The sequence below is a fragment of the Adiantum capillus-veneris genome, chromosome 4 (genome assembly GCF_014529385.1).
Source record: "Adiantum capillus-veneris isolate H3 chromosome 4, ASM1452938v2, whole genome shotgun sequence".
In the NCBI taxonomy this organism is placed as follows: Eukaryota; Viridiplantae; Streptophyta; class Polypodiopsida; order Polypodiales; family Pteridaceae; genus Adiantum; species Adiantum capillus-veneris.
In genome coordinates this window covers 18,910,068-18,926,234 of record NC_140934.1, presented here as the reverse complement: position 1 = coordinate 18,926,234, position 16,167 = coordinate 18,910,068, and the positions used below count along the sequence as shown (strand labels likewise).

Genomic DNA, 16,167 nt, shown 5'->3' with positions numbered 1-16,167 from the left:
GATGCTCATCGCCAAGAAGTCCTCAGTGCTAGCGTTTTTACTCCTCAGCCCTAGCGTTAGCAAAATCCCCAAATCGCCCTCCCTTGTGCATGGCGTTTTCAGCATTAGCATCAGCAGATATAAGCAGATAAGCACCGACAGTTTTCAGCCATAAAGACCAGTAGAGAATAGCGTTTTCAATAGCCCCAAAGCAGCGTTTTTCAACAGCAGAGATCAGCCCCAATTCAGCGTTTTGATTTGCAGCAGATTTCAGCCTTTAGCGTTTTTGGACAGCAGATAAGTAGCTTCAGTTTTCAGCCCTAGCGTCGGCCTCGTCACCCCCGTCGATGACACCGACATAGCCTAGACTTGCATCAGTCACATGCATTCAATTTGTACCCGTTTGTGCAATCAATAGTAGACCACTCTCGCGGACGAGAGTGGAATTAAGCGAAAAGTGTTATCTCTGACTTCTACTCTTGCAATTATTTGAGAGCTCTAATCTATAATTATATATGTTATTGACAATTGTGTACGGGCATTGTGTAACGTGTTTGTTTAATGTTGTGAATGTACTATGTACTCTGGGCGCCGCACATCCCAATCAAGTCATAATAAGGTTGAATGGTCTTCGAATCGTGTTTTTTGTGGGTATTAGAGTCGAAGGACTCTAGTACTACTTGTATTCAAGCACATAACGCTAAAAATAACATTATTTGTGTGTTTTTCTAGCCTCCCGTTCCGCGCCGTTCCCGTTTCGGACCCCTTCCCGTTCCCCTGTTTTGTAGGGAGGCCCGTCGCCGTTCCCGTTCCGCATTCCGGGTAACTCTGGCGGAGAAGCGTCGACGAAGGGGGAAGCTCCTGATGGACCGAGCACGTCGAGGGTGCTGGCGAGGCCCGACAAGCAAGAGTGGCTAATGGTGAAGCGCAGGCGGGCGGGGCAATGGGTAACGTCAATGTGCAGGCGGGCGGGCCGGGCAATGGGCCGCCTGGCGGACAGGGCAGCGGAAGGGGATGGGCAAACAGTGGGTGGGCCTGGCGAAGAGCAACGGAAGGGGCTGGTGACGGGCAGCGGGTTTGGGGGGGGGGGGGGGGTAGCGGGCAGTGGGTGCGGCAGCGGGCAGGGCAGAGCACGTAGGGGGCGGGCAAGGGGGTGGGCGGAGGGGCTACGCAAGGGTAGCAGGGGGGGGGTGTGCAACGATGGCGAGGAGAGGGAGGGGGGGGGGGGGGGGGGGTGAGCAGCGATGGCGAGGGGGGGGATGTAGACAGCAGCAGTGAGCCGACGATCCGTTGTGGGTGAGTTTCTTGAGTCTATATGAAACGAACGAGGAGATGGATCTCCCGGCTACACAGACCGCCTACAAATACGCGTCGGACGAACCACCCGACCATAGCCACCATCTGACAGCTCCCCCGTGCTGGGGCCAGCGTCCGAGGACGTAGGCGTGCACCTGTAAGACCGAGCGTCCCATACCATCCAGCTGACCTCCTCGAGGTGACCTCGCGCACTCCTAGCCTCGCAGGCTAACCACTGGCCCTCTGCCAGTAGGGGTCGATAAGCCTCCCTTTTATAATAATGGTCGGCCACACTGGCCGGGTTCACACTACGTCCGTCGGGACACTGGACACCCATCCCGACGGCATTTGGGCTAGATCCCCTCTCCTATGAGCGGGACATAACACTATACCTTGCACTTTCCGTGAAGGGTGAATCTAGGCTTATCTTGGATTCATCTAGGTATATTATTAAGTCGTATAGTGAATATGTAGACTTCACATTGTGAAGCTTTTGTTGGAACTACGAACAATTGATATTGTGCTAATTCTTTCCATCTTCTGTTGTGCTAATGCCGTGTCAACTACCTCATTTTTATGCTAATTTTTCGTATTTGATGCTTCTTTTAGTGCTAGGCTTCATTATGGTTGAGTCTGCCTTGCATTTCTAGAGTTATAACAGAAACTCAGTACGTAGATCTTTGTATTGATGTATGCTCATGTGTGTGTGTGTGTGTGTGTGTGTGTGTGTGAGAGAGAGAGAGAGAGAGAGAGAGAGAGAATTGGACTTGTGGTAGCACGAGCTGTTTTCTTCTTCGCTTCAGCTGTCTTGTGCAATTTCTAGAAGCGTTCATATACTGTTGGAGAGCCTTTGTAATTTTGTATTATCATGTGTAGCCTTAGTGTTTGATTTTTATTGCCAGTTTTAAGTCAGTTTTCATAGCCATAGCTTTGCTTTGTACATTCTTTGCTTTCTGCTAGTGTGTTGCCTTGGTGTGTGCGTGCACGCGTGCGTGCATATTCGGAGCTTCAGAAAATCAGTGTGCTCAGTTTTCAGAACATTTCTCTTCAGTTTATGATGGAGTCCGCCATGCCTTCCATCTGCTCTTACAAACGCAAGAAACAGATGGCTGCACAGTCTTCAGAAATGGATGAAATCCAAGCTTGCTTCTGGAGGATTTTGGGAATGCGCGGAATGCCTGGGAGGGTAAATGAGCCACCACTAAGGTGCTCATTCTAATTAAAGCTCTCATGGACCTAGTGGCGCAGTATGCTCTCAATGCGGTTATTTTGTTCTTTCCGGGTAAGATGCCTACTGCAGAAGACGTGGGCTAGTGGGAAGATTTCCTTCTTAAACATCAGCAGTAGTCAGAGGGGTCTACTTTGGCACCAAAGAATTCTATGAAGAATTTTAGGTAGACATTGATTCCCGCAATATGTTGCTTGAATTATTCCCATTGTTTTTTAATACTGAGATGACACATGTATTGCCGTTGGCTCTTACCAAAGACTACCAAAGCCTCATCTGCCATAAGTGCCCGGTATGGGTGGAAATAGTTGACTTTCCGTGCACGTGGCGACACTTTCTTCCTATGCTTGCTTCTCACTTGGGAAAAGTCATATGTCCTCCCAAACTTGATGGATAGTTGTGTTAAATGCATTTCATACAATGTGTGCGGGTTATGTAACCGTGATAATTGGAGACTAACCTGGCATTATGTAAGACGGACATCGTTATTTTGCAAGAGCACAATCAACATGAATTTGCTAGGCAATGCTCGTATTTTGCGAGTTGTTGGATAGCATATGCTAGTGTAACGAGATTTTTAGGTGTTTTGATGATGGTTAGGCATAAGCTCTAGCCAGTTCTAGCCTATAATGGTCTAGCGGGTCGTTGGATGGTGGTTCAATGTACAATCAATGGCTAGATCTATGAATCTGGTTGGGTCTATGCGCCTACAGTCTCGGGGCAATGGGTTGCTTTATGGCGTGCGATGTCTTCTTATCCATGGCCCTCCAATGCTTTGCTTTGTGGTGATTTTAACAAAGCGCTTGCTTCATTTGATGGCACCACAAAACATTCACACATATTGGGTGTAGAATTGCAGGCTTGGACAAATCTTATTACAACACACAGATGTTGTTTTTGGGTATACTTTCAGCATAATGCTCACTCCTTGTATCGTGCACGATTAGATCGATGGTATGTCCTCAACATGCAACAATATGATTAGTGTGTATGTGAGATGAACATAGATCACACATTGTTGTTGTCTAATCATACCCCTGGTTTGATGACCTTCAGCTTTGGGCGTTTGCATTGTGATCAGCCTTGAAGCGTCCACTACATTGCAATAATGCCTATCTTCCACATGAGGCGTTTCGCGAGATGATTCATGATGTTATCCCCCCGCTGGTCGGTCAAATGCATCTTGATCCTGATATTGCTTGGTATCGTTTCATCATGCACGTGCAATGTGTGATTCGAGATTATGGCAAGCACTACATGCTTCAGTTTTGTGGGGATGTTGAGGATGCCAAGCATATTTATCAAGAGCTCCAACTTTTGGTTGATATGCGCCTATTAATTGAATGTGAATCGACATTGCTTTGTTAGGCTCGAAAATGTTTGCAACATAATGATAAACGCAAACTAGATAAATGGCAGAGTCGCGCTCGACATCGAGCCTTTGTGGATAAGGGATGTGCGTCAAAACAGTTTTTAAGCACCTTCATCACTCAAGGGCCTCTCAAACCATCAAGAGGATTATGCTTCGATCGGACTCTTGGACAGCCTCAAAGGGTGAGCTTGCTTATGCCATGGCTTCAGACTTTGGGAATGTATTTGTTGCTCCTCCTTTAGCTTTTGCTGAAACTCTTCATGCACTCCAAATTTTTTATCTACAGCGCGTTCAATTCTCTGGCCTCAATATGCACAAGCAATGGAGGTGGATTTTATTGAGAATGAATTGCACTCGATGCTACTTGCTCTCAGCCGATGGCGTTCCCTTGCTTGGAATGTCTCACTATGGAATTTTTCATCTCCTTTTCTACATGATGAAGATGAATGCTGCATAGACTAAGTAGAATTTGCCATTATCTTGGAACGAAGGCTTGCTGAAATTATTACCCAAACAGGCGCTTTGTGAGCAGTTTTCTCATTGGCGGCCGATCACTCTTAGGCAGTCATATACAAAATATTGGCTACGATGATTGTACATCGTAGTAAGGTGTCTCTCTTGCAGGCATCCATCCGGCTCTGTATGGCTTCATCCCTCGTCGCCAAATCATGGATAATTTGGCTAATATCTGAATTGGAATGGAGTATGCCAAATATACTAGCGCGCTAATTCTCGTTTGATATATTTGATAATTTGGCTAATATCTGAATTGGAATGGAGTCTGATATATTAGCTCATTTGTGGCGCGCTAATTCTCGTAAGAAAGAGCTCCGTTTGTTATCTATGGAGAAACTATGCGCACTTCGAAGCGTTTTGGGGGGACTGAATATTTTGGATCGTCACCGCCACGCTCATACGGAAGGCCATGCATAGTTACCCGAAACGCAGAATGAGAATGTCGATGGATTCCCGCAGAACGGGGGAATGGCAAGGGGTCTGGAATGGGAGGCATAAAAACACCCAAATAATGAAATTTCTAGCTTTGTGTGATTGAATAGAAATAGTATCAGAGCCCTTTGACTCTAATACTCACAAAAAACTTGATTTGAAGACCATTCAACCTTACTGTGGCAAACATGTGTCGTTTAAACTTGAGAGCTTGAGAGAGGGAGAGAGGAAGGGGGAGAGGGAGAGAGCTTGAAAGTCGAGAGAGAGAGGGAGAGGGAGAGGGAGAGCGCTTTTAGCCTTGTAGAGGCTAGACTTGAAAGCTTGAAAGAGGCTAGAGCTTGAGAGTCAAGACTCGAGAGGGTAGAGCTTGAGCCTTGGCGCTTGAAAGCTTGTGTGCATTGTGAAGGTAAGGGGTTGGGGGAGGGGCATTTAATAAGGGGGAGGCTCACAAGATAAAACACCCAAATCTCAAAATCTGTCCATTCCAAGCCGTTTTGGATCGGTCCGGGCCGGCTGTTCTGATATCACATGCCTGTCCGGAACGTTTGGCCGTTTCATGCCATTCCAAGCCATGAACGCCCCTCGGAACGCCATTCTAGCGTTCCCTATGGCGTTCCCCGGTAACACTGAGGCCATGTTATTACCTACTCTTGGGCAGCAGTCCCAGCCATGGATAGTCATGATTGCCTCATTATGTCAACATGTACCACTTCCGCCTTTGGTCACTTAGAGACCTCCCTCTGGGAGATTGTGTTTGGCAAGATGATTGGTCATATTCTTGGTTGCTCAGCTGCCTCTAGTTTACTGGTTGCTTGGAAGCCATTACGGCTCATCTTTCTTGGCATGGCAGACAACAACCAAATGGAAATTCGCTTGGAAAGCATTCACTAGAGTAGTGCATTCTCTCTTACTCTTGTCGACCAGTCGCCACGCCAAACGTACTTCCTTTCTTGCCGAGGCATACGCATGGTAGATGATGTGGTTGACACTTCTGGGAATATGCTTAGTTTCTCTCAAGCAGCTGCACGCGTTGGTTTGGGGGTGTATTATCGTTGGATTTGGAGCGCGCTTGAGCACATGCTGAGTGTTTTCCTGCCCATTCCGCCACTGGCCAATGGATGCCGTACGTGAGATTCGGACTGAAGGTGGCTCTAGCAGCTGGGGAAGGCAGCGCTCGTGTTTTGGGCAGAGAACGAGCATGAGAAGGAGAGGTCGACGCATGGTGTTTTTACGTGTGCTAATCGGCACACCTTTCAACACAATGTATTATTGTTTTTAGGATACACCTTATAAGAGTTACTTAAGTGACCCTAGGGGTGGTTCACACCCAAAGAATACGTCAGTGTACAAATATACAAAAGTGATGGATTGTAAGGGGCTGTCAATTCTTGCTTAATGCCATGCATCTCACAAAAGCTGTTAAACTCACGTGATACATACTCTCCTCCATTATCCGTCGTGATAGCTTTTAGCTTAAGTCCTTTTTGTTCGTCACAAATGCATGAAATTTCTTAAATGAGTCAAGCACATCACTTTTACTCTTTAGTACATACACCCATGTCTTTCTACTGTGATCATCAATGAAAGAAACAAAGTACCGTGCACCTCCATGTGAATTCACAGGCATAGTGCAAACTTTAGAATGTACAAGAACATGCAATTAGCGAGCGACACCAGAGGAATAAGAGAACTTCACTTGCTTTCCAAAGATACAATCATTACAAAAATCAAGGCCAGGGCCTTTAGACATCAAATTTCCCCAAAGAGGAGAGAGCATCAAGCCCTTTTTCACTCATATGGCCAAGTCTTTTGTGCCAAAGCCAAACATAGTGTGATAACCCTTGACATCCAGCTGCCCAACTCAAAGTAGACTTTTCTTGATGCCACGTACATACCTAACATCATGCAAAATCAACTCTTGACCATTTTCAAGCGCCAAGTGTATAGTGCCAACACCCTCAATCTCACATGCATCGTTATTGCCCAAGTAAACTTTACCCAGACTACCTGCAGTGTATGAAGCAGTAGTCTGCAGTGTATGAAGCAAAGGACTCCAAAGATGGAGTAGCATGAAACAAGGCACCACTGTCTACTATCCATGATTGTGAAAAACCATCTTGTGCTGAAAGTAATGCATCAATTACCTCTGGTTTTGTGATATACATGTCACTGGCGATTGCGACACTACCATCATGAAGGCATGAGCCAACAACAATTGCATCATCCGTGTCAACAATTTCTTCAATGACAACACTTGAAGCAACATTTGCCTTGGAAACTTCCTTGGAAGAAGAGTCGTGCTTATCACTTTTAGCATCATTAAAATCCTTCTTCTTACCCTGCTGTTTCTTTCTTTCTAGTTTTTGCTTGTAGTACCTACAATTGGGTTCTTTATGCCCTTTGTGTCCACATTGATAGCATGTAACATCTTGGGACTTACCCCTGCTCTTACTCCTATTCTTGCCTCTAATGTTTGCATTATTCTTCTTTTTAGATCTGCCTCTGAGATTATACGCTGATCCGTTGCTTTCACCGCTGGTCTTTCTTCTAATCTCTTCATTGAAAATAGAACCTCGTACACCATCAAATGTCAAAGCACCATTGTGCTCAAAGAGATAACTAAAGCTTCCTAGCTGTCAGGCAAAGTCATCAATAAGAAAATGGCCTTTAGTTTATCACCAAAAGGCTTCAAACCTGAGTCTTGCATCTGACTCATGATACTTGTGAAAGCACTCAAGTGTTTAGATGCACGCTTCAACTCATCCAACTCCTTGTCAACAAGCTTATGCATAAGATGCACTTGATTTACAGGAGTCGTATTCTCATACGTGTCTGTCAATTTCTTCTAGATAGCATAAGCAGTGTCAAGACGCTTAATGTCTGTGAGCACCTCATCAGACAGCCATCTTGATGTAAGCAATAGCTTTCTTGTTGAGCCTAGCCCAATCATTATCTGACAAAGCTGCAGGTTTCACTTCCAAAAGTGTATCATCACAGTCTTTCAAGAATAAGATTCCCTCAATTCTATCCTTCCACATGTCAAAGCCAGAGCCGTCCAACCTCTTGATTTCAAGGAGAGACTCTGACTCATAACTCGTAGACGCATTAGAGGCCATTGTGATGCAAAAAGGACCAAAAATTCACTGCTGTAATTTTATGACAGCAGGCTGAAAACTGAGATTTTAGCCTCTTATAGGCTCAATAGCAAGTGTAGAAGAGCAAGTGTAACGCGGATAGTGTGTCGTGCTCTCTACAGTGGGTGCTCCTCAGTGCAATGTGCATGACAATCTCACTCAAACAGACTGAAAACAAGGAACAATAGATAATGACTGAGCTCACAGAGACTCAACAGCAGACCAAAACATATGACTTGACTATCTCAAAGAACCGATACAAGACTCTGGTGTGGCAACACACTCAGCTCTAGCCTAGGACTCACAGATACAATGGGGGTGTCGAGGCTCAGATGTGCAAGGATGGTGAAGACGTGTTGTGTGTATAGACTCGCTGCTCCAAACGACGACGTTGGACCATATATCTAGAAGATGATGATCCTGACCCAACAGCTACTACTCACATGTACCACCATAAAGAGCCACCAACGGCTCATAAATGTCAGCCATCTAATCTATCTCCAAACTGAATGGTGGTGACCTGGCCACGATGTCCACTAGAACAGTCCGTATTTCTGCTGCCACGTGTCACTGCCCAACCGAGAGAGTCCATCAATGTGAACCAGCCTAGACCAACTGTACTAACTGTGTGTCCTGTGAAAGTGACACTGTAGCCTGCTACTATAGGTTGCCCGCCACAAGACCGCTCACCGTCTTGGTGAGAGGGATATTGAAAAACTGTGAGAAAACCACGTCTCGGTGAGAGGGATACTGAAAAACTGCGGTAGAAACCCACTAGGCACCGCATCCGTACATCTTTTTTGAAGCAGGTGTGAGGCCCAACCATGACCTTACATGCCTCAAAAGTGGTGTTAAAAACACTGCACTGCTTGCAAATGCCTTAAGCCTTTGAATAGGCGGGAAGCCAAAAGTGGGGTTAGAAACATTGCACTGCTTGCAAATGCCTCAAGCCTTTGAATAGGCGGGAACCCAGTATGATTGCATAGTCCAAGAATCCCAATTGGCACAACAAAATGAGGCTCCACAGCAAAGAGATATGCTCACTAGGTAGGGGTGAGCGGAGACTAGGTAGGGGCGAAGGGGGAAAGGGGTGGTTAGGGGGGCTAGATAAGGGCGAGGGCAGAGAGGAGGTGGGTAGGGGCGAGTAGGTGTGAGGGGGAGGGTAGGGGCGAGGGGTGAGTAGGGGGTAGGGACGAGGCCTAGGTAGGTAGGGGGTGGGTAGGGGCGAGGTGGAAAAGGGTAGGGTTGAGGGCTAGGTAGGTAGGGGCGAGGGTGAGTGGGCAGAGGGCGAGTGAGTGTGAGGGGGAGGGTAGGGTCAAGGGGATAGGAGACAGCAAACATTCATCTTCAATGCAAGGTATAGCCGGAAGAGAGGGGATAGGAGACAACAAACATTCATCTTCAATGCAAGGTATAGCCGGAAGAGTTCGTGTTCCACTGTCGATGAATTCCGTGGTCTGCTGGCTCCGTTGGCTGAAAGAGGAGATGCTACAGAGCACAGCAGTTGATGGAGAGCATGAGGAGGTATCATGAGCAGGGAATTCATAAAACTTGAAAGCAACATCCTTTTGGTTCCAATTCTTCAATCACAAATAAAACCTGGCTCTCATGGACTGCTCTAACCAGCTTATTTTTCAGCTTGTAAATGGGAAGACTTTGTCTTTGCTCTTGTATTGATAGCTTTGAGTGCTGGCCAATTGTGGGTGCCTTACCAAATGCATCCTTCTTCCACTCTGGCATGTCGTAGCAGACAGTCCTATACGATGAAGTTCTTGAGCGAGATGCCGCTCTCCTGTTTTTGGCATGGGATCCTCCCAAGGATGATTCCAATTCTTTGGGATGGAATCAAGCACGGTCCTCCACTACTGCCCTCGCAACATTGCTCTCTATGGCTAAAGCAGATTGTGTTAGGAAAGCTCTCTGAAGTGAACCATATGGATTCTTATGATTATCACAGGTGACACATCAATGGAGTACTTTGTTTTCCCCTCTGAAGAAGGCTGGTTCATCCTCATTGAGCTTAATTTCAAGCTCCTCTTGAGCCCCTTTGTCTTGATACAGGAATCCAGATCCATCAACATCAAATTGGGGTAGTCCCTCACATCCAAGACCCCTGATGCTATTAGCTGCTTAGCTTCCCATCTCTCAGGTGAATGCATTCTCTTTAGTGGTCACCTAGAAGAACCATTTTCATCCTCCTTTGTGATGATGATCCCAGAAAGCTATTTGCGACCTGTTGAAGGGCTGATTCATACTAGAGGGAGTAGATTCCTCATCCGAAGAGATTCTTTTTATTGGGAGAAGATCTTGCTGAGTCTTTTAGTCTACATCCCTCATATTCCCAATCATGGAAACCACCTCAACCTATACCTCTTGATCTCTCTTCGCAACATCCTTTGCATTAGCAATAATACATTTGGAAATTTGCGACACATGCTCAATCCCTTCCTTTCGATCACGGAAGCCCACAAGCTCCATAAAGCAGCCATGATCCATGACATGTGGAACCCTACCTTGGTAAACATTGAACGGCTCAAATTTGTGTGCTTGATGCCCTTTTGAAGAGCTAGGGTTTCTATCATCTCGATCCCTCCTCCTCCAATCTCTGGGCTCATCATCATCATCATTGCCAGCATATCCATTGTATCTATTCCTGCAATCATCATGCTCTCCGTGAGTCCTTGGATCACCATCCCTGTGGCTACCAATCCTTCTATAGTCATCCTCTCTATACCTTCTCTCATGTCGATCATGTCTACCGCGATCTTCATCATCGTGTTGACCGTGTATATTGTGATCTCCATCATAATCCCTTCTGTGACTACTGCCATCATGTCAACTGTCACGTTCACTTTTGCTAGCATGCCTACCATCACCATTGCTTCTATGTTGTTCCTCTTCTTTCAACTTGGCCTCATGCCCAAGCTCCTTCCGCAGAACTTTGATTCTCCTTCTGTCATCACGGACAAAAAGCTTAGGGAAGGTTGAATCTGAATGCTTACATTTGTGTTTCTCCTTGTCTGCAGTCTTTCTTTTAGTGGGCAGAACAGCATGAACGCTGGTAAGCAAACTTTTGACGAAGTCAGCTTTCGACAAACGTTTCCTGCTTCTGACTCTTCTTGGCGAGGTCGATGATGAATTCTGCTGACACTTTGTCAGAACAGCCTAAGACAAACTTATGACACGATTTTGTTAAATCATACTGGTAGGTTTCGAATTGTACTGGCTGGAATCTTCTTTGATTTCCTCGGAACGATGCACAGCTAGCACCTCTCCAAAATTTTAATGCCTAGCGAAATCGAGCTCTTTACGTGCAGCTTTGAGAAAAACCCTTTGAACTATGCCGACCCACCGCGTAGGCGCTTCTGCATCTTACACCACGAGCAATTCTTATAATAATAAAAAACCCCTTCTTGACCTGCTCTGGCGACCTGGCTTGCGTCCATGTTGTGACGCCTGCTGCTCACGCGTGTATGCTGGTGCTCCCAGCTCTCACGACTCTTTCTCTGCTCCTCGCCTCGTTCTCCTTTGCCTTTGCTATTTGATCGGCCAAAGCATCTTCACAAGATTCTGCCTATTCGCTATTTTTTGAAATCGTAAGCACATACTGGCCGCATACAACCGTGTTGCTATATGTGTGCTGACAGGGACGTATAACTAAGTACTTAATTTCTTGTATAGGTCTAGGCCCAGTCTAGGGGAGCTTTTTCCTGGTAAAGATTTGAATGCTGCGTTTCGGAGGTAGCTTCTTAAGTAGCGATTATTCATGCTCAGCTTGTGGCATTGAAGCCCCTTTAATCATGGAGACATACTCAATTTAGAAATCCTTGAAATCTCTTGCAATCATTTTATTCACCATAATTCAGTATGTTTTGTCAGCCAACGGGGTCATTCAAGTTAGCGTGTCTCCAATCTTCACTCTAGATCCTTTGAAAAGTTGCATATAATTGCATCTAACTTTTCAAACTGTGTGCAATGTCATTAGCTGTCTGAGTTTGTTTTAAAGGTAAAGCTCATATTTAGATTTTTCATTATCTTGGTGTTAGATGCTCGTTCTTATCGTTACAGGTACCAGAGCTTGAAGTAAAGAAAGCTCGAGATGTGTTTTTGTCAAAGCATCCACAGGCCTTTTGGGTAAGGATATCAAGGTCGACTCTCAGTGTTAATGCGAATTCAATGAGTGATTCGTTTTTTTGTTGCCATATTCTCAACTTATGAAGGTAGATTTTGGAGATTTCAAGTTCATGCGAGTCCAGCCAAGAATGATCCGCTACGCTTCAGGGATCGTTTCTCCTTTCAACCGGACTGGAGGTTGAGTATTTCTTTACAAGCTTTACTTCTCTATTTAATGCTTATTGCAAATGTTTAATGCACCTGATTTGTGTGTTCCTTTTTAGGTAAGAATTTTAAGCTAGATTTTGTTCTGTCGCTGTATGTTTTCGCTTGACTCCTGAATTTACGCTAGATATGCTTTTTAGACGAGACAAAATTTGAAAGCAGATGGTTTTTGGTTTCTTTTGAGCAATAGATCTGAACTGGACTTGAAGAGAGAGAGAGAAAGAAGAGGAGAGTTGACACCGAACAACAGAATTCCATCCCCAGATGCACTTGCTCCAAAGACTGGCACCCTTTTTGGTATTTCTTTATTATTGTTGCACAAAGGTACAACTTCCGAGGGTCCTCTTCTCCGAGACTTTGTGTCCAGCTGCTCTCGAGAGTGAGGTCCCTAGGGTCCTTATAAAGAGTACAAGGGATGCCCAATAGCAAAGCCCCAAAAGCATCAGTTCCAAAATCCCTCAACTCCAAAAGCATCTGCTCCAGAAGCGTGTGCAAACTGCCAGCTTTTCAGCCAACTCATATGGTGGAAATTCGTACAGCCTGCCACGTTAGCATGTCAGAACGATTTACGAAAATCAGCTGCCAGCTTTCGCTTTGGAGTTTTTAGGGTTTAGGCCCTTTGGCCGGTCTCTTTAAATTGGTAGATGTTAGCTTTTAAAAAAAAAAACCCTAACCCCTTTTGTTTAGGCTCCTTGGCCACACTTTCCGGGTTCAGCTCTTCTTGTCCTCTCGGCCTGTCCTTCAAGTTAGGCATGCCACGTCACCAACTTGTGACATTTCCCACTCGTGAAAGAATTGTAATCGCCCTCGATTACGCCTGCATAACATACTCAAGCACCAGACTCCACAATTTCAGCACTTTTACAAAGACATCAATCAATGATCAGATCACATTTCTGTCGAGGGTCTTAGATACAAATCATGATCATTGTAACATATTTAGCAACCACATCGAGACCGTGATGATCTTTTCGCAGATGTCTTGATCTACTAAATGTCGTTGTTACTATTAGATTTACATCCTTTCTTTTCACATTTCAAGTAAACCATGCCCATGACTATCCCCACAAGACAATACCTTCACAGAACTTGTAATTCACACATCACACACAATTCACATTGAACAGTGTGTTCCAATCATTCAATCTAGCGATCTCTTCCCACCCAAAACTCTTGGTGCACCTAGATCCCTATGCACCCATCTCATCCTTTCGGAACTCTTGAGGAACTCTTGAGGCACTCAAGAGTTCCGAAGAGTTCTTGACGCACTCACAACATTATCCAATCATCTCATCTAGACAGAAATCTTGATGCACTAAAATCACATTTACTTAGCCATCACACCCAAATCTCGCTGATCTCTAACAGTTGTCTAGATGCACTAAGTTCAAATCATTTATCAAATGAAATGTTGCACACATTTCACCTTTCCAACACATACTCTTAACAATACCCACATGAAAGAGCATGTTCAATTCTAGGAAATTTCCAATTTAAGGTAAGGTACATATTTTCATTAAGTCATTCAGCAAAATACTGTCAATATGTCAATATCCCTAAAATCTCAAGGAGAAATTAGTGACTTTATTCAATCTAGGCAATCTGTGACAAAGGAGTGAAGTGGCTTCTCTCTTGTGTAGTCCACACCACACCAACAGATTCAACCTGCTTATTCATAGGTTACTTTCGGCATTGACACTCCTAATAGCCCAAAAGCTTCAAGATACATCTCAAAATTGAAGAGAATTTGTGAAGTTCTCCTTCCCCATCCACTTTGCATCGAGAGCCAAATAGTGCCCTTGACCAAATTATCCGGTGGACCTAGCTTACCTTTTTGTTCTTTTCTGATGCCTTGTGACGTGTTGGTAACCCTGTGACGTGTTGGTAACCCTACTGACCTCCCCTGTCCACTGCCACCTCGATCTGAATCGTCCCAACTCTTTGATGAACCATCAGTTGCTGATTCCCTTGCTTCTTCGAAACTCCTGGATGAACCATCAGTTGATTCCCTTCTTCGGAATTCTCTGATGAACTATCATCCTGTTCCCTTGGTTCTTTCTTTTCCTTGGAAGACTCTTGCCCGGTTGAGGTGTGTTAGAGTTCAGATTCTTGTCCGGTGGTAGCTCCAGTATCTCCTAGGAGCAGATCAGGGAGTGAGGGCTGTTTTGTGGCTGTGCCTGGCCGTTCTTGAGGTGGATGTACCTGTTCACGGCGTTGCACTTCACTGTGTTGCTCACCCGGTAGGCTGGTATTAGGCGGGACCCCGTTCCTAAGGTTTCTCGGGGTCAGAGTCTCGAGTCTTCTGCGGTTCTGCTACTAAATATGTGTCCAAGGTCACTTTCAGTGAGTTCAGATATTTATTACCATATTTTAGCCATTTATTGGGATCCTAGGGTTCTTGTTGAGGTAGGGCAAACTTGCAGTTTCCCTATATAGGCAGCTCTCCCTTGTACTTTTGGCATGCTATTTAGTGCAGAGATCAAGCGTTTGGGGCACTCTTCTCTCTCTAGCGTTTTCTCTACTGCTAGTGTTTTTTGTGTGCCAACATTTCACCTCTCTCTAGCGTTTTCTCTCACCACATCGATCTCCCCTCTCTTGCGTTTTTCCATTTGCGATCTCTCTCTTTGAGCCTAGCTCTCCCTCTCTCTTGCGTGTACACACCCTCTTGGTGTTGCATCGTGTACGGCGAGTTCCTGTGCCCGTTCAGTGGGCGGTACGCGCTAGGAGCTTGACAATGAGGAGATCCATCGCAATAGATACGAGATCTATTGGCTGCCCGTTACGGAGAGGTGTTTGCTCGCAGTTGCAAACAAGTTCATCACCAGGGATTCACCCTTTTTCGCTGCACCTTTGACATGGTATCAGAGCCATGGCATGCTCTCGAATCGGAGCAGTGATTGCCAGTTTGTGGTGCTGATTTTTAGCGAGGAAAAGAGTCGGTTTGCTGTTTTTTCTGCGTTTTTCACTCTTTTGGGGCTGATTTCGGTTGTAGTGGGCAGATTTTCAAATTTTACCTTCTATCTTGACCTAGCCTTATCACATGCCTAGATTCTCCAACACCATGGAGAGGAGTGATGATTCTGAAACCAATTCAGCCCATGGTGACGAAGTAAACCATGAGGATGGGATCGGTGGCGGTGAGACCATTGTCAACAAAGAATGGGGAGATTGGTCCCAGCTCTACTCTGGCGTAGGTGATCAACCAATCAAGATACATACACTCCCTACCTTTCCCTCAGATCCGCAATTGAATGGAGACAACTATGCCATTTGGAAAGCCACCATGGTGGCGGTCTTTGACTCTTACAAGCTTGGAGGTTTTGTCTCGAGCAACTTTCAAAAGCCGAAGGATCCAAAGGGAGCAAAGTTATGGGAGTGTGTCAATGCTCGGATAAGGTCCTTCATTATCCTCGATAGTACACCATCGGTGATTAGCCATATACGATTGATGAAAGATGCGAAGTTGATTTGGGATCGGCTTTCTTCCCTTCATGATCGAGTTTCTGCAATGAAGCGGATAGCCTCGAGGTGCAGTTGAGGACCTTGGATGTGAAGCACTCTACCATGCAGGATCACATCAACAAGATGCAGGAGCTTTAGGAGGAGATACTTCATGTGGGAAAGCTTATCATTTTAGAGGACATGGCCATTCAGCTTTTGGCCCAATTGCCTCCTCGGTACACCAACTTCTACTCTTCCTTGATTACAAGTGACCGGCTGAATACTATCACTTGGGATGAGCTAGTTCCAATGGTTTTGGACTAGGAGAAGCGGTTCAAAACGGGGAACAAGTCAGGCTCCGAAGCCTTGACCGGTTCTTCCAACAACAAGAAGAAGCAAAAAGGGTAAGAAGAAAAGCAACAACATCAAAG

The 16,167-nt window shown here is 45.4% G+C and overlaps 1 protein-coding gene across 1 annotated transcript in view; it reads left to right on the top strand.

The window, feature by feature from the left end:
- Nucleotides 1-16,167, top strand: part of LOC147458814 (FMN binding protein) — a 109,739-nt gene that overhangs the window by 67,210 nt on the left and 26,362 nt on the right. The window contains exons 6-7 of the mRNA XM_086510248.1: nt 12,026-12,091; nt 12,178-12,268. Of these exons, the coding sequence (XP_086366374.1) occupies nt 12,026-12,091; nt 12,178-12,268 (157 nt within the window). The remainder of the gene's footprint in view (nt 1-12,025; nt 12,092-12,177; nt 12,269-16,167) is intronic.